Source organism: Scatophagus argus, chromosome 13 (assembly GCF_020382885.2).
Source record: "Scatophagus argus isolate fScaArg1 chromosome 13, fScaArg1.pri, whole genome shotgun sequence".
Classification (NCBI taxonomy): domain Eukaryota; kingdom Metazoa; phylum Chordata; class Actinopteri; family Scatophagidae; genus Scatophagus; species Scatophagus argus.
The window spans coordinates 10,498,301-10,518,353 of record NC_058505.1 but is presented as its reverse complement, the minus strand read 5'-3'; the positions used below and the strand labels follow the sequence as shown (position 1 = coordinate 10,518,353).

The window sequence follows — 20,053 nt, the reverse complement described above, 5'->3', positions numbered from 1 at the left end:
GATGAGGGGCTGAAATGAACTGAGCCTTAGCCTTAGCCTGAGGGCTGGCGCATATCTTAGCATAAGTGATGGCCATCCGGAGGGCTGGAGCCTAGCTGAGAGCGCCCTCAGGACAGCAACTCTGACAGATCATGTATTTATAGGTCTGTTGAAAGACCTCTATTGTGTCCCACATAGCCTCAGAACATGTCTGTCCTCTGTATTATAATAAAGCCGCTGGCCTTACCACTATGATGGATGGGTGGCCCTCGAATGGCAAGCTCCAGAATCATTAGAGCGCTCCTAACATGCAGGTCTACCCATGTGAAAGGCTGGTGCAGGGAGGGGGGGGTGCTACCGGTGAGCAACACAGTACAGTTGAGACCTTTTAATCAAGGATAGGTAGCCCTTATTAATTCTCTACCAAGAGAGGGAGGGAGTTAGAGAAAACAGAAATAGAGTGAGGGAGGGGGCGTATTTGCTGATGTTTTTGCCAAAGGATACATTTGCAATTATCTCAGTGGCTTAAAATGCCCCCCAGGCTTTTTCAATACAGGTTACAATGTGGCACTTACAGCATTTACAGGCAGCTTCACTGGGCAGATTTCATTGCTTCTAAAAATTTCAGCAATGCCAGCATTCCATCACACCTGTACTGAGCAATATACTGAGCAAGTGTAAAAATGTGTGAGTGTGAAGGTGTAACTGAGCCCAGCATATTTATTAGGAGATTTTTGGAGGAACTATTAAAAAAAATAGAAAAGGAAAACAGAACTTGCTTGAATATGCTCTGCAGCCCACAAAAAACAGCTTGACTTTTCTGTGCCTAAAGCCTCACAAGCAGAGTGGTGTTTGAGCTGTTTCCCAATCTCATGTTCTTCTGTTACCTCTGGAGTAGAATATAAATGATTCCCTCTCAGTGTACAGTGTATGCCAAGGGGCCTGCAGCGACCATAGTCCGGTCTAAAATTTCTCACTGCAAGCGCACCATAACTCAAGGCCTGACTGATAAATAAACAATGGAAAGCACAGCATGTTGTAGAGCACTACCTCAAATTGTCCACTTGGAGCACTGTCACATACTACAGCCCAATCACCCTGAAGTGAGTTGAGGATCTGATGAAGGCTGTTGCATAAAATCTGCCTTTTTTTTGTTTGTTTTTTGTTTTTTTGACATAGAAGGCAAAGTAAGCATAGTCCCTCTGTAGCATGCTGAAGGATGCATGTACATAACACTTTACAAAATTGGTGGAAGCTGTCAGGATCTTTACTAATCACTCGTAATTATGGGTGAAGATTTCCATTTAATAAAGAGTTTAAGGGGAATTTCAGTATTTTTAAAGCCTTAAACCATTTACCTACAGGTATTTCAGCGTGTAAATGATTCGTACTTACCAAAGGTTTCGGATCCACTAGATCAGCTCTGTTTTCATATTAACCAAACAGAATATTACTAGTCAAAAAGGCCTATGTTTCACTTTGTCAAGGGTTATACGGCCAAATGCCTACAAACCTCATGACAGTACCATCGGCCTCAGCTGTAATGCTAATTAGAAACACTAATGGCTGTAAGAAGTCGGAAATTTTGAAAATGGATGTGCTTTTGTGTGGCTGAGCTGACCACCATGGAAGTTATCAAAGCTTACTGAGTTAAATTCTGTTGCTCCTTAAAAGTGGATTATCTCAATTTGCCTTGAGTTCTAAAAAATATAAAATTTGGGGGCAACATTAAATAATATATGTTAGAATGGCCCTGCAGAAACAGAGGTAACAGAGATTCCTCTTTTCCATGCAACCTCCTTCTCCAACAAGCCTAGAAACCATCAGCACAGGTGCTGAGCTCCACTTCTTGTATTTAGATCATCTGCCTTTTACACTAAGACTTCTTTGTAACTCAAGCAAAGCTGCTGTGACATATTATTCTACTAGCTAATGTCCATTTGAGATATTATCCTACCAGGGATTGTCCATCCAAGAACATTTAAAGCCCCAAAGACTGTACAGGCATTCATCACACAGATGAGCTAATTTTTCCAGTAGAAATAATTGCCAGAAATATGTGGCCATTATATTATAATAAAGGTATTTATGAGCCTTCAATCTCACAGCCTCACGATGAGATATCTTTGAAAATTTGAAATCAGCTCCTGAGGCCTAGGGAGGGGGAAGGAAGGAGGGAGCGAGAGAGGGTGAGTGAGAGAGAGTGAGTGAGTGAGAGAGAGTGTATGAGAGAGAGAGAAATGAGAGAAATGGCAAGGGAGAGATGTGGGAGTTGTGTTTTGCTTTTTTGCCACGGGTTACATTTATAATTATCTTGCTGCCATAAAATGGCCAAGAGGCTTTTTCAATAAAGGTAGGAGGCACATACAGTACAGAATATTACCTACAGATCAACACAGAACAAGAGAGGACTGCAAACAGAATAAGACTGATAGAGTACAAAGTATATCATCTAATAGCCTAAGTGTATTTAGTTAGGACCTTCATTAGGAACAGTAGCCACTGCTTGCGCAGTGCTGTAGAACTGAGTACTGTAAGGGCTGATGATTTGAAGATGAGGTGAATGAGTCCATCCACTGACCTTCACTAGTGGTGAGTAAGCAGAGCCTGAGGAGTGAGGGAAAGATGGCCACAGCCACTTTCTCCAGGCCTTACTCTGCCTTTTGATGACTGGAAATAATCACTAGAGAGAAAGCTAGTGAGAGAGACATGATCACAGACACACCACAGAATAGAGAAGAACCTCAAATTGCTTTATGCTCCTCAAAACCCCTGTCCTCCAAAGGACTGGAAGTCAGTTTCTTAATACCATTCATCTTTTCTCCAATAGGCTGTGTCCGGAGAGGAGGATATCTGTAATTCCTTTTCAAGTTAGGGTGAATTCAGGAAGTGAGAAGAGATAGGGCTGGACAGGGTCTCATTAAACTCAGGCTGCCCCACAGGTAACAAACTTAAAAAACACATAGAGTGCACAAAAAGTACCACTGAATTTCAAACATGTGTTAATTCTCTTTCTTACAACAACCATATTTCATACAATATTTCATTTTATGAATAAAAATGGCTATTTTCTATAGCCATCCAAAAAAATATATATCCTACTCAGATATATGCTGATCCTCTCCATTTTAAAAATCCTAACCAATAGTACAGTAGTAATAGTTTGACATTTTGGGAAATACTTTCATTTACTTTAATGCTGAGAGTTAAATTAGAAGATCAATATCACTATCATGTCTGTTCAGTACAGATAAAGCTACAGTAAGTTGCCTGTTAGCTTAGCACAAAGGTGTGCAGATGTAACAAAATCTGCCTACCAGCACCTGTGAAGCACACTATTTAATGTGCTTTGTATTAACTGTGCAGACATGAGAGCAGTATCGATCTTCACATTTAACTCTTGACAAGAATATGAAAAAGACTATTTTCATAATGTCAAACTATTCCTGTAAAACCCTTGCAAGTTAATGAAAATGACCTGTTTTAAATATTTATCAAGTAGTATTTTGCACTTTTGGAAAGATCCTTAATGAGAATTTGTTATGATGAATAAGAAAGAAAATGGTTCATGATGTAGGCTGAATACTGAAATAATATCTAAATTTGTTAAAAAATAGAATCCACCTATGATATATGACCTCGTACACTTGAAAGCTGGATTTCGCTTATTTTAGGTCTGTAAACTCTAACAGCCTTAGTTGAGTGTTAATGTGTTTGGTACCTGCTCCCTACACATTACACAAGCACATAAAATTAGATTTTATGATTGAGAGCAAAGCATTGGTGTGTACAACTCACAGCTGCACCTCTAGCCTATGAGAATAACAGTCAGTCAAACGGGAATCTAGGGCAAAGAGGCCTGAAAGGGAGACATACAGCATAAACCGTAGATAGCCAAAGAAAGTGGAGATTCTGCCAAAAGGGATGAAGACAAGACGACAGGGCTCTGTGTGGGATTTCACTTTGGATTTTGGCCCTACAGGGATATGTGGAAGCACAACTGACAGGACTTGCGTGGAGAAGTCGGCTTTATTCAATATAACTAAGTAAAGATTGCCCCGTGTAGTCACTGATGCACCAGCATGAATCCTCCAAGGTATAATATTGCCTTGGTAAAGTTAGCTTTACCTCTCTGGTTGTAGAGAGCTAAAACACTCCATAATGTAGGAGCCTCTTGTTTGTTCACTGAACACATTCAGGTTCACATTCAGAGGTAGGGCAGATGCACTCAATTCAAATTTAAGGAATTATTATCTAACCACAGTGCTTGAAATTCAACAATTGACAGACACGTGAAAGCAATCCCTGCAGCGATGTAAAAACAGCAAACAGACAAAACGACAACTTTAGTTGAGATTTATTTCACATTTTTTTTGCTACATTCCTCTTTACGCAAATCTAGGGAGCGTAGGTGGGTCAGTCATCTTAGAAATACTTTATATCCAACTTCATATCAATATGTGCTACAAGTAAAAATGATCTTGGAGTGGGTAGTACAATAAGCTTTAATCTGTTCAGTCATGTCTGAGGCAACAAATTTGCTTAAAAAGATTTGATGTAAAAAAGAAAACACAAACACATATACAATGATAAAATTTACAGGTCATGACTCAGAGGAATATTATCATCCAATTTATTAATTCCCAAGGTAGCACATGGGGGTTAGTAGTTCATACTCCCCAAAGAGGCAAATGGTGTGACTTAATAATTTACTAAATTATTTTCTTTTCTGCGTATAGAATGGTCTCTGATGTTTAATTTCGGTGATGCTAATGTCAACTATATTTTATGGCATAATCCGATAAAATAACTTCCATTACAGTGAGAAAAAAAAACAAACAAACAAACAAAAAAATCAACACTTCATTGGTATCACAATGTTCAACATTATGTTTACTTGTGAAACAAGATGCTTTGTTGAAACTAACTGTTTATGACAACTGAGACATTCTGTCCTGTAAGCAACACATTAGTGACCTTTTTACAGCAAGGGATTAAAAACAACTTGGCCAATTTGCCAGTGAGTTAACAAAATCAAGTCACTGGTGACGAGCTATATGCAACATACTACGTTGTACATCAGCAACAAAAGACTTTTTAATTTATATGGGTATAATAGAAATCATATTCAACCTAATGTAGGCTCTAAGTTTTAAAACAAACTTTGTTTGGGGATCCAGCATATATAAATCCTTTTAAAATTGGCTTATGGGGGCGAGACAATCACAAATGTCTTTGCAATCTCAAACTTATCAAATGTCTTGTATCTTCTTATGGCAAAAAATCTCCTGTTGCACCTCATTTTTATTCTCTAGATGGTTCTCAAGTTTCAGAAAACAAAAACATCAACAAGGAAATGAAGAAAAACAGAGTCCACAGAGCTCTGCAGCATCGAGCATTTGGCTGCCACAGAAAAGTCTAGCACCTCCTACTGCTTGGGAGGTTTCTAGTCCAGCTGCTCCTGCTTTATCCTGTTTGAATTGGATCCTCGCTGACTCGTCCTCCTCAGTTCCCTCCTCAGGACGTACTCGCTGAATTGGGATGAGTCCACGCCTCCGCCGCAGGAGCCGGCGATCTCAAAGCCACGCTGTTGCAGACGCTCTAGGACCTGGGAAAGGTGGAATTGAATAAAAGGAGGAAAATGTAATTGGCATTAACACCTGACATTAATCACAAATTGGAAAGCATCATTTAGCATCCATGATTAATACTCTGGTCTCAGACAGTGCTTCCTCACATATCTTTGATATTCAATGTGAACCTGGTGGTCAAAATACCCCAAAAATCATCGTGAAGGTCTGCCAATCTATCTTTTGTTTCCTATTGCAAAACTGGAAAGCTGAAACTCTCGTATGTATATGCTGTATGCTAGTTAACGCTAAGCCTAGCATTGGAAACAGCTTTGGGAGTAAGCTGTAGCAACATATGGCTTGTGACAGGAATTTGGATGAGACTTTGTCAAGACTTTCTGAAAACCAAGAGAACCAAGAGCCTCTCATTTTGTCTCATTTTCATTGTTTTCTGGTGCGTATGTGTGTCTGTGTGTGTGTGTGTGTGTGTTCCTGATCTCGCAGCCTTGCAGACATCTACAGACGTGTCCAGGGGGTCTGTAGGATCACATTCCATCGAAGAGGCCCCAGGGAGCTGTGAGGCTTTCTCTTTGCCACTTGGCTCAGTGTGGACTGCTCAGCAAAACTCCCTCTCCCCATTTCTCCCCCAGCCCCCAGGCCCAAGCCTCCGCCAAAACTACAAAGGTCCCCCTACTGCTGGCAGCTCTCTCTGCCCCCCCTTCCTTCTCTCAAACCCCCCGCCCTGCCTCCATTAGACGCAGATACAGCATCCACCGCCGGCGTGCTTTAATAACCAAACAGGATTATGGGCCCTGCCTGGGGACAACCTGCCAGGGAGCATGCTCACTTTCTTGCTTGCTCTCCACAGCTCACACACTTCAGAGACAGGGTTTGTTTGTGTGTTTTTGGGAGGGAGATGGAGATTTGACTAGCTCAGATTGAGACACAGTCCAAATTATTGTGAAATCTTTTCAAATATGCCTCTCCTCCATCACTTATTGATGCATATGTGAGGATTTTCTCATCAATGAATTAGTGGAATGTCAATATATAAACAGGGAAAAACAATATTGCCAAATACATTCCGATTATAAAAGATGGATGTAAGCTTTCTTGTTTCAGTATTACAAGTATGAATCTCATTATGCCCAACAAAAGACTACAGAAACTTTTCTATATAGTATAAATGTGACAGCAAGTGTCAAGAGTAAACCTGACCTTTAGAAACATAATCATAGATGCCTCTTTGGATATTTAAAGACTTCAAGACATAGTTTTACTCCCCAAGAAATCACAACTCTTCCCACTGCCTGTGCGTGTTAATTAAGACAACAGTAAATTATGTCTTTGATCAACAAAAATAAGCTCATATGGCAAGATTAGTTCTCTAATTTTGATTTATGCTGGTGAAGAACAACCAGAACAGCCTGCACAGCCCGAAAGAATTGCTTGTACTTATGCATCTGGAGCATTGTGGCAGAACTCTTCCTGTGATCTATTATTTGAGAAGACATCTTACTGAAAAAGTGTTTAACTGATTTGTTTCCAGCATGTTATAAACAGAAATATGTGGAGTTGCTAGGCTTTATTGCTTTTTTTTTTTTTTTTTTCTTTTTTTATTCCCACTGCATTCTGAATTTCCCATTTCCTCTTGTCGCCTGTTTCCCCTCAGTTTTGCGCATTCACGTGACTGTCTACCATGGTTTAAAGTGTCAGCTGTTCTTTCAGTTAATGGTTTAAAATTCTCCACTGACCCATCATCTGTCCATTTTTTTTGCAGATTGGCACTGATAGCCACAGAGACCTATGGATTTAATAATAAAGGTTTTTCATCCATGTGGAATACAGCAGGCAACTGAGAGAGATGTGAGGACCACATTATACGAGATGCTGACCATCCACAAGCTCCAGAGCCAAAGTTGAAATCATTATTCTGGTCAGATCACAGAAAAGTAAAGATGGTGGTAGACTTGTGTAATGATGGCTTGTTAAACTGATACTTTGAAGAATTCATCAAAGAACTCGTTTTTCTGCAAGGCTGTTCTTGTGATTTGATTAGATTTAAAAAAAAAAAAAAGATAAGATTTTGCAGTTAGACATCAGTAAAATTCTGAAAGTCTACAGTCTAACAGCAGATGAAAAGAAGTTAAATGAAGAGATCATCACCTCCGTCTGCTGCTTGGGCATATAATTGAATGGAAAATATAGAAAAACAGGATTTTATCCAACCTTGAAGTGTTTATATTTATGTTAAATAAAAAAAATACTCAGTATAAAGGATAATAGACCCACAGAAGCCAGCTATACACATTACCTGGACAGAGTTGAGGTGGCAGTAACCATTAAGTGGGAAGCGGATGACGTGTGTGGAGTCATGGTTCCAGCCAGCATTGACAGAGTTGCACATGACATCACCGATTTCCGGAAACACGTCTTCAATCAGTGCCTTGTCGCCGCTGAGCGTGATCCTCTCACCCAGGTCAGGAGCCACACGCACCACCAAACACTCGCAGGGGCGCGACACTCGGCCCAGCTCCTGGTCCTGGCGCCAGCGCTCCAGCTCAGCAAGCATTGGCTGCAGCTGGAAGTATCGTGCCTCCTCGTACAGCAGACTGTAGTCCTGCAGGAAACGAGACAAAGAGCGCTGACATCTTAGGATAGAGCAAAAAAAAACAAAAAAAAACAAAAACAAAAGGAAAGTGTCATCTATCTGTATCTGTCTACCTTAACTTTGAATTTTTAAAAACACGTCAAATACAGTGTACTATCTTATACATGTTGCTGGATTTTGAAGTTTTATCATCAGTACCAACTGTCTTTTAGACAATAGGCTTGTACCATCCTGATGGCCTACAGGTTTAAGACACTCATTTCCTGTCAGTTCTTTACTGTCTGCCATCTGACATAGGCATAGAAGTCTAAATAATACTTAAAATAATTAAATTTAAATGTAATTTCAGCGTGGTTTAATATTAACCCACTGATATTTTTGCTACATGACTGAGTTTGTGGATCAAGTATTGGCACAGTGAATAACTGGATATATGGGCCACACATGAAACTGTAAGAGTTTAAAGGCTCACAAGCTGTCAAAATGTTGCATCCTGTATGAAATTATCAAATGGGAACAGTGAGATCAACACAAGAAAGATTATGACAAGCAAAAAACTCTCCAAAATATCTCACCTGTGTCAGTATCATTAATCTAACACATAGGCTACGCATTTTTAGTCTGAATGTCTTTACTTACAACAACAAAAATAGCCTATAATCTTTACGCTTTACTTATTTTTCATAAAGCTCAGGAATTCCCTCAAGCAATCCTCTGAAAAACATTTGATAAATATTGCACAAAGATACTTACTCCTACCTTTTAAGGTAGACTGAACTCAATTGGAGGACGCTGGTAGCCTAAATGCAGCATAAAAAAAACCTCTTGCTATACTAAAGAAAGATGATCCAACCCAAAAAAGAAACAACAAAGAAGTCTGGAAACCACTGTTCTACATGAACGAGCAATAAACCACAGTGAAGTAGAGGAGATGCAGTGCGACGTGTAACACAGGGTTGCAGGGGTTGAGGAGCAGATCCTTTACTCGCAGGACTGCAGGGTCTAAATCGCACCACAATCAAGTTTTCTCATGCTCCTCTCAAAACCTACTCAATGTGAACATGGCCTCAGCTTGAACTTGACCCTGTCTTTTGTCTTTGCTTATTTTAACTGACATACTTTCCACTGATTGAGTCACACTGAGGACAGTCCATCAGATAATGTGGTTATTTGTTTTCTCGCAGGGCAAGTTAAGTAATTACTGACTAAATGACACATAAGACTAAGAAAAAAAAAAAAAAAAGGAATGCTAATGTGTCACATACAGTGAGACCTAGCCTAGATGGACACTTGGCATGAGAACATAGAGCGCTGAAGAAATCTAGTGCATGCAATGTGGTCATGGACACCAGAGCACTTATTTACTACTCTTGATGCAAGCTTGTTGCTTTCCCTAAATATCTCAAAAGAATCTGTGGCCACTAATAGCTGAAGGCAACTAACTTGCATCTCGTGATGACTATAAGCATCATGATTGATCTTTGTTTGCTCTGATATTTTGTTTCCACCATGTGAACTGGACCAGTGACCAAAGGCATTCCACAGTTTTAGCATTCATTGTGTGTGCTAAGTTGTAGGACTGCTGACTGGCTGTTGGGACTTTACAGTTTCTAGGATGGACATCCACTCACTTTGAAGTCGTCTGGGATGAGGAGCTTGGACGTCCTGAGGAAGTTGAGGATGTAGCGGAACATGTGTCCATCCCTGTCAATGAAGTAGTGCTGCTTCAGGCTGTCTAGGACTATAGGCTCTGTGCCATCAAAGAGACGACCAATTCTACCCACAGAGAGGGGAAGGGGGGGTGGGTTAGGTAGAAAGGGAGGAAGGGAAGGAGGCAGAGGGGACAATATGTCAACATTAACGATCTTTCTTGATTTTTTTTTTCCCCTCTTTGCATGCAAAGGTTCATAGTCCGTATTCATGTGCAAAAAGATGTGACTCATTTTCTCAAGCTCTGAAATATTTTTCACACCTTCACACAGACATTCACACATTATCGAGCTCAATACACGCATCAACGATGAAGAAAGAAACAAAATAAAAACAGAGGTGGTCTGTAAAGGTCAGGGCCATCTGGTAGCTGTTTGCCCGAGGCTGGGTGCCAGTCAGCCTCAGGCCCAGGCTCGGGGCGACAGTGCGGCCTCCCAGCCTCCAGATGGCCTCATGCCCTTTAGCCCTCTACTGCTGCTGTGACATCTGTCAGAATAACCAAGTTGCTTTTGTCTGTGCACTGCATTCGGCACTTGAATCTCTCACAGATTGTTTACTACTCAAAATAACTGTGGGCTTTTTTTCACAAGATCACACTTTGCGATGCTACCTGATAATTCAAAAGCCACTGATACTGCAGAATTTTTGGATAGAGGGAGTAAACATTTCATGCACACTCAGCTTCTCTCCACCAAGTGAACCCATGAGATATTTTTGTGATTTGAAGAGATGTGACATTTGACAATTTAATGTCACAGGATGACATTAAACATTACACAGGATGACATTCTGGTGCCGATAAACACATCTGGATTCAACAAAAACACCCTATAAGACACTGAATCTTCTGCAACTTCCTTCCCTGTTTCAAGTAAAATGCTACACAGAAACGCTAAAGGCCAAAGAAAACCCACAAACTTAATCTCTATCTCACACTTAAAATTCAGATGAATGGTACAGCAGGCTCACCGAGATTCTGGGAATTTTGTTAAGGTGGCCAGACTGCTGGTGTACATGTGTCCGCCCACATCAATGTGCACAGGGGCATTGGACTTGGTGAGCTGCGCAGGTGTTGGGATGCCCTGGTTACTCAAGGGGGATACCGGTGATCGTGTGATCATAGGCCTGGACATGCTGGAGCGATTATCCTGTAAAACAGAACAAAATGCAAAACACGGGGGGGTGAGACAGATGTGTTCTCTCTCCTGAAGATCACAATGTGCCAATAAAGATCCACCATTACAACCACAGGGGACTTGATAATTAAGATTTAGAACATTTTAATTTAAATATGGAAATATAGCAATTGTAATATCTCTGTAACATAACACACACTCCACAGTCAAGAGTGAAAGGGAAGATTTTCTTCTCCACAAGTTAGAGCAGCCTGACCTTGACCTGAATGTTGCCACAATCCACAAGCATCCACTCCTGTGGGCCATAATCTCCAAAACCAAATTAATTTGGAGCATCAATCTCATAGTCTGGGAAATGAGCAATAATGACTCTTGAATTGAATACTGTAATAGGATTTGGATAAATTGTCTGCTGTTAACCTACAAACACCATTAGCAGGCAATTTCTGGTAAGCTCTCAGAAGAAAATTACTTTACCCCCCGAAAGTTTCAGACCCAGAGTGAAGATGGGAGGAAATAACCAGCGTTTGTTGACATCTCAATCACTGAAGGTTAATATACTGTTACATACGACAAATATAAATATAAATCTGGTTTAATACCAAAATAAAAGCAAACAGGGTGCGTGAGTGACATTCGAAAGTGCGCACACTACATTTAAGGAAAGCAGGAAGACAATCTATTCACACGCCGCATCCAATAAAACCCAACATTAAGTGTCTGTCACTTCGGTCCTCCAGCAAAGGTAGACAGTTCCACCCCAGTCTTGGAGTAACGTTCTCTCTCCTCCACACGCATAATATCGGACTTTACGCGTTTACCTGCGCCGGCATCACTGTGGTTGGAGAAGAAGTCACCGAATGGTCATTTTGCTTGAGAGACGCTGCGGGAACGGGCTCTCCTCTGACTGCGAACATCAGCGAGGGCTCCCTGCACTCCGCCGCTCGCATCGGGAGCCGTTTGAGGGAGGCATGCACGGACTCATCCACGGAACTGATTGGACGCGGTCGCTTTCTCGCTTTCTGATGCGTTAAGTCCATGATGTCCGTTTCGTCCATTATAACGCAGACTTAAAAGCTAACAGATATAGGACGCGTTGGGCTTTTTTTCCTAGCACGCTGGTGCCAAATGTGGAGAGGCGTGAAAAGCGGAGTAGCGAACACCGGGGGAAGAGCAGCGCCGTGGCTGTCACACGGAGCAGCTTCCTTGCAATGGCTGGGAGAAGTCAAAGCCCCCGACAACATTAGCATTGTAGCGCCTGCGGCTCTTTTGGGCTGTCGCTGTTTCAGTGGCAGGTATGTGTGTCGCATTTTCATAAAACAAACGTGCCTAACAAAAAAAAAATGATCGTCTGGTCGTGCCAGTCACCGCGCACATCTGGACCTGTCGCAGCTGGCCTTTGCCCTTTTTGGAGCAGTGTTCCTGCGCGCGGTCACGCTCCTCCTGATGTCGCTCCCCATTGTTCAGCAGCACCTTTGATCAGCTGTTCAAACCCTCACAGACCCACAAAGTCCAAAGCAGAGTGAAAGAACCCCACAAACGGTGACCAGCCCACTCCACCACCTGGACAAAAATGGCCCTTTAACATCCTCCACCCACAAATACACACATCACCCATAAGCACCTGACTGATGATGATCTTTCCAGTCACACAAACACAACCAATGTGATGGTATTTTCACTTGCCCAGATGCAGTGTCGATGTGCTCTTTTCATCATTTGTACATGTTAATAATGACTTAAGTGCCCTTTAAGTGAAACATCACAACTCAAGTACCACATTGCATCCCTCTGAAACAACAGTCTTCCACTCAGGGAGGACAAAAACACTAACTGACTAACGTCCTCTTGAGCAGCTCCTCACTGGCTATACTCCTGACAAATATCAGAGGTACTATATGATGGCTGCAGAGTGTTAACACCACCTCCGCTGACCGCATCGGCATTGCAAAACCACCACACTAATGACTGCATGGAGTATAAAACCAGACCACAACACGTCCAATTGCTGTTAAAAGTACTGCCACAGCACTCTGCTGGGCTTTTTTTTCATAGAAAATGCAGGGAATCCACAAATTTTAATAACATTCAGATTAAAATTAATTAGTTCAACCACTGGCCTTAAAACATCCATATTCCTGTTCCTCATTGGCAGTGTGAGTTTCACACCTAGATACCCAATTAGCAATTAAGCTTGCCTTTGAGTGTAGGCCTCCAATGCGGTGTGTGATCCCGGTCTGATTTGCATGCAGCTTGTGCACGCGCTGATAAGCACAGGCAGCAGCCATACATAGTTTTAAAATTCAACTCCAGAATCCCTCGCAGAAGGCAAAGGGGCCTGCAGGGCAAAAGAGAGAGAAATCACATGGCTGCTCTTCAAAAGGGGACCTGTGTAAGGCAGCCGGCAAAGTGCGTGGGATCACACTCAGAATGCAGGTAATTTGTTCCCTGACTAATTTGTGGAGATGGTGGTGTGTGTGCATGTGTGTGTGTGAGAGCGACTGTGTGCCTGTGGAGAGTAAGTTCTGAAAACAGCTTGGTGGAATTGGATTTCCTCAAAGCCTTGTCATCGCAAAGGTGGATTGAGTGTAAAATCTGTAAGGCATTATGGAAAATTGCAGGGGAGAGAGAAGAGAGAGTGAAAGAAAACGGGTGGTTGGGTGGGTGGAAGGTGGAAGGGGGTAGCGGGTGGTGGGGATGAGCTCTTATATCACAAAATCACTCTGAGTTGTTGGAAGTAAAGACACATTTGTCCATGTGGGGTCTTTTCTCAAACTAATTTCTGTCTTTTCACACTTTTATCTCAGGGACAGTTTAAAGGTCACCCTGTCCTCAAAGTGTACGAGTGAGCATGTGATGGAGGACAGATAGCCGATGCTCACATAACGGTCATCCGCTCCAGATCTGCACGGCCGATCTTCTGCACCAGCACTTTTCCTACCTGTTGCCGTTTTGAATTTGGCACAGTGCTTCAAAATTCTCCCGTGTCTTTTTAGATATGTTCCCAAAGTTTCCAGCCTTTGTGAAACAAGTCAAAACGTATGTGTTTAGGGAATTTGCTCGTTTACTCAGCTTGTGTAATTGTGTTGCACCACAGTATGCACAAACAAATCTAAAACAGGCACAGTGCATCAAAGCCCAGAGAACTTTGGCTGCTCCAGTTACTCCTTGTTTTCCATCCCTGGTCCGAAGTCTTTCAAGCCTTTTAAGCAAGATGATCATTTTAACATCTTCTTTGCCACTCTAGAAACAAACACCACGGCTCTGTTTACATTTTAGTGAACTATTGCAGGGCATTTCCCACAACTGCTCCTAAAACTGCAGAGACCAGGTACCTGTCTGCTATAATCGAAAAGGCTTGTTGGGCTCAACATCAGCAAGAAACTAGCTTTCAGTTTGCCATCCCACAATGCAACTCTTCACTGTTTTAACATATCGCACAAGACGCAATTAGCATTTCAGATCAGAGCATTAACATTCAGTTCGAGGCAGGCAGACTGGTATTTACATAATCTGGATGGGTTGTCTCTGCTTTGTTGCCCATGGCCATTTGTTTCAAATGTCCACACACAGACAACTACAGACTTTGGGTGAACTTCCGTCACTGCTGGCTGTAAAGGCATAAAAATAACAGGTAGTGATACTGCCGTAACAGAATGGCCTGGGTAGATGTTACAGGATGTCTGTCTGATCAGGTGTGCATCACTTTGGATTCTGGAAATGGACATTAGGTATTGACTTCTCACTGCTCCTGAACAATCCTGTATCAGGAGCAGTTTGCTAATGTAAGACTTTGTCATCAATGTTTTATTTTCTCCCACCCTAATGTGATGTTGACATACACCCTGAACTGTGGTGTGTATGGTGTTTTGTTTGTGTCTGCTTTACAAGTAAAGAGATATGTATAAAAACAGTGTGTGGTTTGCATCATGTCAACCTCACAAGTCACAGCTCACAAAGCCCACTGCATTCCTTAAGAGCACTTTTTCAGCAATGGCAGAAGCTCAGTAAGTTTGTGGTAAGAAATGCAGCAATGTGTCCAAGTATTAAAAAAAAAAATAGTCTGGCATTTAGTGAAAGCACAAAGAGCTTGCCTATAGCAGAAAAACGTTGCCAGAGCAAAAGAGACCTTAATGACCTGTTTCTGAGCTGAGAGAAATGTGATTTCCTGGATGAACTTTTAACCTCTGGACCACGGTTATCAAGTCCGCGTTTGAGCACATAATCAGAAGCATCACGGAACTCAAGCCTCTTTGTTAACAATGACTAAAAAGCAAAAGTTTCAGATTATCACCCGAGCCACTTACTTATCATAGCAGTGCTCCAGTGTATATCAAAGGGAAGCACGTAACTGCTCCTTGAGTTCCGTCTCAGGCAGGGCCTACATCAACATTACTCTTTGTGGAGTTACTGTGGCAGCACATCAGCACTACATCGCAGATAAGAAGTGTGATCAGTGCTTGGAGGCTGCAGGCTGTGGGAGACAGTAGCGCATGTTCACTGGCACAGACCAAACTGTCCCAGGGCACAGGAGTGGCAGGGCCATTGTGTGAAATAGCATAACAAGGAGTTTTAGTTTAGGAAGTAAAGAAAATCTAACTTGTGATGATGTAGTCTGACAAATGTAATGTGGTCTTTACAGCTATTTGTCTTCCATTCCAGATGCACAGATGTCGCACATAAAGTAAAGTAGTACGGTTTTGTTAACACAGCGCCATCAAGTGGTCACCCCCGAAAACTCAGCATCTCAGTCTCATTCTGTTCACTCCCTGCGCCCTCTGAAACTGGGGAAACACAGTACTGGCTTTCATTACAGGTGACCTGAACTTTGAGGGTTTTGTTTATAATGTTACAAAATGAATGTCTTTGAAAGTCTCTTCCTTCCTTCAGTACGGCGATAATGTTTCGGTAACCGCAAAATCAGTTTTTAGTTCGGGATGTAAAACACAATTTCAAAGTATACACTTTATAAGGTTTGTGCATGTAGAACATGTACAATACAGGCTCCGATGGGCGAAATAGGTCCAGATCGTTACTTAGAAAACTATATTCGCCCATTCGCATTGGAACCCTGGAGTTTATTACGCACGGCGCCGTCAGGGAGCCAAGAGAGGAGAGGAGAGGAGAAAATTCGTCCATATCTTTGTCTCCGCTTACATAAATATGATTCTCTTAACAATGTCACGACTTGTGCTAAGGGATGATTCACAGATTCTGCATTGACGTGTGTAAAAGGTACATCCTGTCTAACAGAATACGAAAAAACGCCTGCGGCAAAATTACTCCACAATGGCGTCTTTCATTAGTAGATCTGGGGCAGCCAGGAAACAGAAACACAACTGGCTTCAAAATATCTTCATGGAAACGACAAACGCGGGTTTGAGTAAGTTACGAGCAAGTTATACAGCAGCAGCGACACGGAGACGGTGATGTTGTTCGGGGCTTAAACGCGCCAGGAGCGAATTTACACGGTGGACAAGAGTGTTTGCTCGACAAGATCGCAGTCTAATCCGCTCTTCGTTTAGACCAGATGTAGCAAAGCCTCGTATGTAAGCCCCGCGCATACATTGGTATAGTAACTATGGAACAATAGCCAGGAAGTGGTTAAATATTTTTTAAGAACTGTACCGCTCGAATCGCTTGGCACATGCGTAAAAGCTGCTGCGCCTCAATGTCCCAGTCCATCCAGCCACGGAAATAATAGCAAACCAAATAAATCTCCGCTTACCTGAAACATAGAGAGGCATAAAGTATCTTTTTATGCACCTTTTCCCTCCGATTTGGCCCGCGATCTGCTTCTCTTCCTACACCAGTGAGAAATGCAATAGCTTGGCTAAGGTAGACAGAACAAAATACAGAGAATACTTGCTCCAGGGCTCCGAAACCCCTCAAGGCAAAGATCAGGATACAATTAGCTCATGTCTCTGCCCCAGTCTAAACCAATCTGCAGAATAAAACTCCGAGCAAAGGAAGAGATCACAGCAGCAGTGCCTCAGTCTTTGTTGAGTTTATGTTTTTATAAAATCAAATAAAGAAAGCTTTTTTTTTCTGCATTTACAACACCCTCACTCCTCCTGCCTCTAACTTGCCTTTTGCCTCCCTCTCGCAGAGAAGCTGATTTTAATCGTTATGATTAGTTTTGATGTAACGTTCCCTCGGGCGATTGCTACAAATGGATGGAGTGTTTCTTTGCCAGGGAGGAAAAGCAGCAGATGATGATAATTATATAGATTGTTGGTGGAGTCCTTTGATTTTTTTTTTTTTTTTAACTCCCTAACTCTTAGACATCTAACCTATCTAGCCTGCTTCTTTAACACAAGCAGTACACACTGCACACGCATCAGACAACTTGTTGATTATGCTGGAATAAACTTATTAAATTAATGGAATGTGCTTAATGGGATTCTCATTCTGCAGTTTATCCTCTGTGATCTGCTCAGTCTCTTTCCTCCCTTTGGACAACCTCCAAATGACGTCGTTGTATAAATAAGCACTTGCAGCTTGCCTTGCCCCAATCAAGTCTGAATCAGTGCCTGGGGGTGATGTGCGAGCTCATTTCAAATGTTCAACCATGCATGATTTCAGGAAGATTGAGGCTTTTAGATATTCTTGAGGGACGCAGTCAGCAAAGAAATTCCGTGTTTAAAGTGTTTCCGTTTGTGAAATTCCTTCACGTGAACACGCATGATTATTTCGGATGAGTCAAGAGTGCTATTTTGTGCACATCTGGACATAGAATTGACACATTTATGTCCTTACATTCTCAACAGTTGTTCTCTTGCCATCCACAGTGGAATCAGGCTGAAATATCCGCTCTTGCGCCCCCTACTGTTTAGAGCATCAACTTTTCGGAAAGCAGCTGTGAAAGCAAATCAATTTGGCCACGTTATTGTAACATTTACCAACTTTAAACGCAGAAAAAATGACATGGAAAGCATCCATTTGAAATAAATATTTACGGTCATTTACAAGCTAAGTTTATTCTGAAGTTCAAGCACCAGTGCAATAAGAATGCCATGTCAAGCAATTGGTGATTGATGGATCTGGGAGATAAACAAAAGCATTTTCTAACTCTCTGCATCAAAAGAGCTGTTCTCTCACAGCATCTTTTGTATGATAAACAGGATTTCTTTTGAGGAAAGGCCAGCTATCCATGGACACTTTCCACTTTTTGACCAGTATGCCCCTCAAGAAAACAAACACAGGATTAAAGTGTTACAAAGAAGTGATTTGCCCCCGAGGTTACTGGCTGGCACATGATACACCAAGCCTTAACTACCACCCTTCACACACTAACACACACATTTTTATGCCATTAGCCTTACAAGCAAATAGTGAACAAAGAACACCCGAGGCCTTAAATTCCCATACGTTATCCATTTTCCACGCAAATAGAGCCCATTCATAATGGAATCTTCTCACTTCAGTATTCAAAATATGTATCAGATGTGGGTGAAACTAACTAGTGTAGGCCTTTATGTACATGTGCTGTGTGATACCAAAAAAACAAAGCCATTGTTCTAACGCCGCTATGGAGAAGTAGTGTTTTCCTTAGATCCAGACCTAACTGCTACAGCAGCAAAAGCAAGCGAGCAGTGGCTGGCGGCACCATATTTTGGTGGACAAATTATCCAGATTGGTTGCAGATGTGAGTTTGCCCCAAACAGAAACTGCCCAGCCTGAATGACATCATAGAGTTATAAATGTATACACAGTGGGAAGAAGAGAGGAATCGTGGAAAATGTATTCAGTTTGCTGGAATTGTAAGAAATCAACTACTGTAATCTCTTGCAAAAAACACTAATAAACGAATGTTTCCCTTGACTATGTAGCACAGAGGCGTTTTTCAAAAACTAATTTCATAAACAGGAAAAACATACGCTTTCTCTGGAGTTCAGGAGTTTTCCAGCTGCAGTCTACAGTCTAACAGCTCATATTGATAATTAGTGGGCATCACTCACTCCACTTCTTTGTTTGTGGTGCTGTTAGTCCACATTTTAGCATTTAGTGTTATCCCATCCTTGTAACTTATGGCCAAAGTGGTTGACGTAAAGTTATATAATTTTCATTTAACACTGGAATTTGACGACTTAACAGTACAAGAAAGGTTCCGTTTTGTGATGACTAATTTAACAATAACACAGTGAAGACTTACAGGTATCTGAAAATGTGTTTTAATATTTGGGAACAAAGACTTACATGATATGATATTTGTCATGACAGATAATATTTATTTGGTTGGACCAACCGTTACATCCGCTGACTGACGGGGGTCCTCCTGGTCATGGCAAACTGGTCACTGTGGACTAAGAGAGATGTCGGTGCGGCCTCAGAGCACGTTAATAACTGCAGCTATACTCGCCACACCCCTCTAATGGCCTGTGGTTATGTAAGGGAGTGCGATGGATAAGGGAAAGTGCTGAAGCTGCTCCAGAGCCTGACTCAATATGCCCTGCAGCTTTGCACAGTTTTAGGCCAAACTGTTCATCAAATATTATCTTTGGCACAATGAAGTAGCTCTGGAGAAGGACACCGTTGCTCCAATGTATTCCAAGTCATACCATCAGGTATGGCTCTGGGAGGTTGAACATTAATGGTAATTAAATGACAGAGGAGCTCCATTGTTCAGTTGGTAATAGCAAACAGTAAAGGCAGCCAACAAGCCTGCGCACATTTGTTGTATCTATGTTAATGCTCTACTTCAGAAACTTTCAGTATGCAAACTCTGTGGGGTTTGCATGCACATGACTCCGCCTCACTGTTCAAAAGGGGTTGTTACAGCTTACAAAGCAAGGATGGCACACATGACAGGCTGTGTTATACTCATGAAATGGATTTTTATTTGACAAAAACAAAGATTTTATATTGAAAACCCCCTTTTTCTGTAGTTAAGAAAAGACATGGATCCTCATTGTATGGGATAACTTGCAGCCCTGTTTGATGGCTTCCCTTTCAGCCCCAAATCCACCCCATCCCACCCACAGTGGACGGAGGAGTCAGTGACACAACTATGAGGGGAAGAGAGACAAGAGGCGGGGGCTGCTTGG

General features: G+C 41.9%; 1 protein-coding gene across 3 annotated transcripts; it reads right to left on the bottom strand.

Moving 5' to 3' along the window:
• Nucleotides 1-4,320: 4,320 nt before the first annotated feature.
• LOC124069835 (BTB/POZ domain-containing protein KCTD1) lies at nucleotides 4,321-17,256 on the bottom strand. Of its 3 annotated transcripts, XM_046409305.1 has the most exons (6): nucleotides 16,735-17,256; nucleotides 11,828-13,344; nucleotides 10,840-11,018; nucleotides 9,792-9,936; nucleotides 7,864-8,169; nucleotides 4,321-5,587 (listed from the first exon to the last, which is right to left on the bottom strand). In XM_046409305.1, exons 2-6 carry the CDS (start codon nucleotides 12,062-12,064, stop codon nucleotides 5,426-5,428), a joined length of 1,029 nt encoding a protein of 342 aa, XP_046265261.1. In that variant the 5' UTR covers nucleotides 12,065-13,344; nucleotides 16,735-17,256; the 3' UTR covers nucleotides 4,321-5,425. The 3 variants fall into 3 exon arrangements, with proteins under 3 accessions (XP_046265261.1, XP_046265263.1, XP_046265262.1); XM_046409307.1 differs by lacking the exon at nucleotides 11,828-13,344 and having other exon boundaries at nucleotides 16,773-17,244; XM_046409306.1 differs by lacking the exon at nucleotides 11,828-13,344 and having other exon boundaries at nucleotides 16,735-17,240.
• Nucleotides 17,257-20,053: the final 2,797 nt, after the last annotated feature.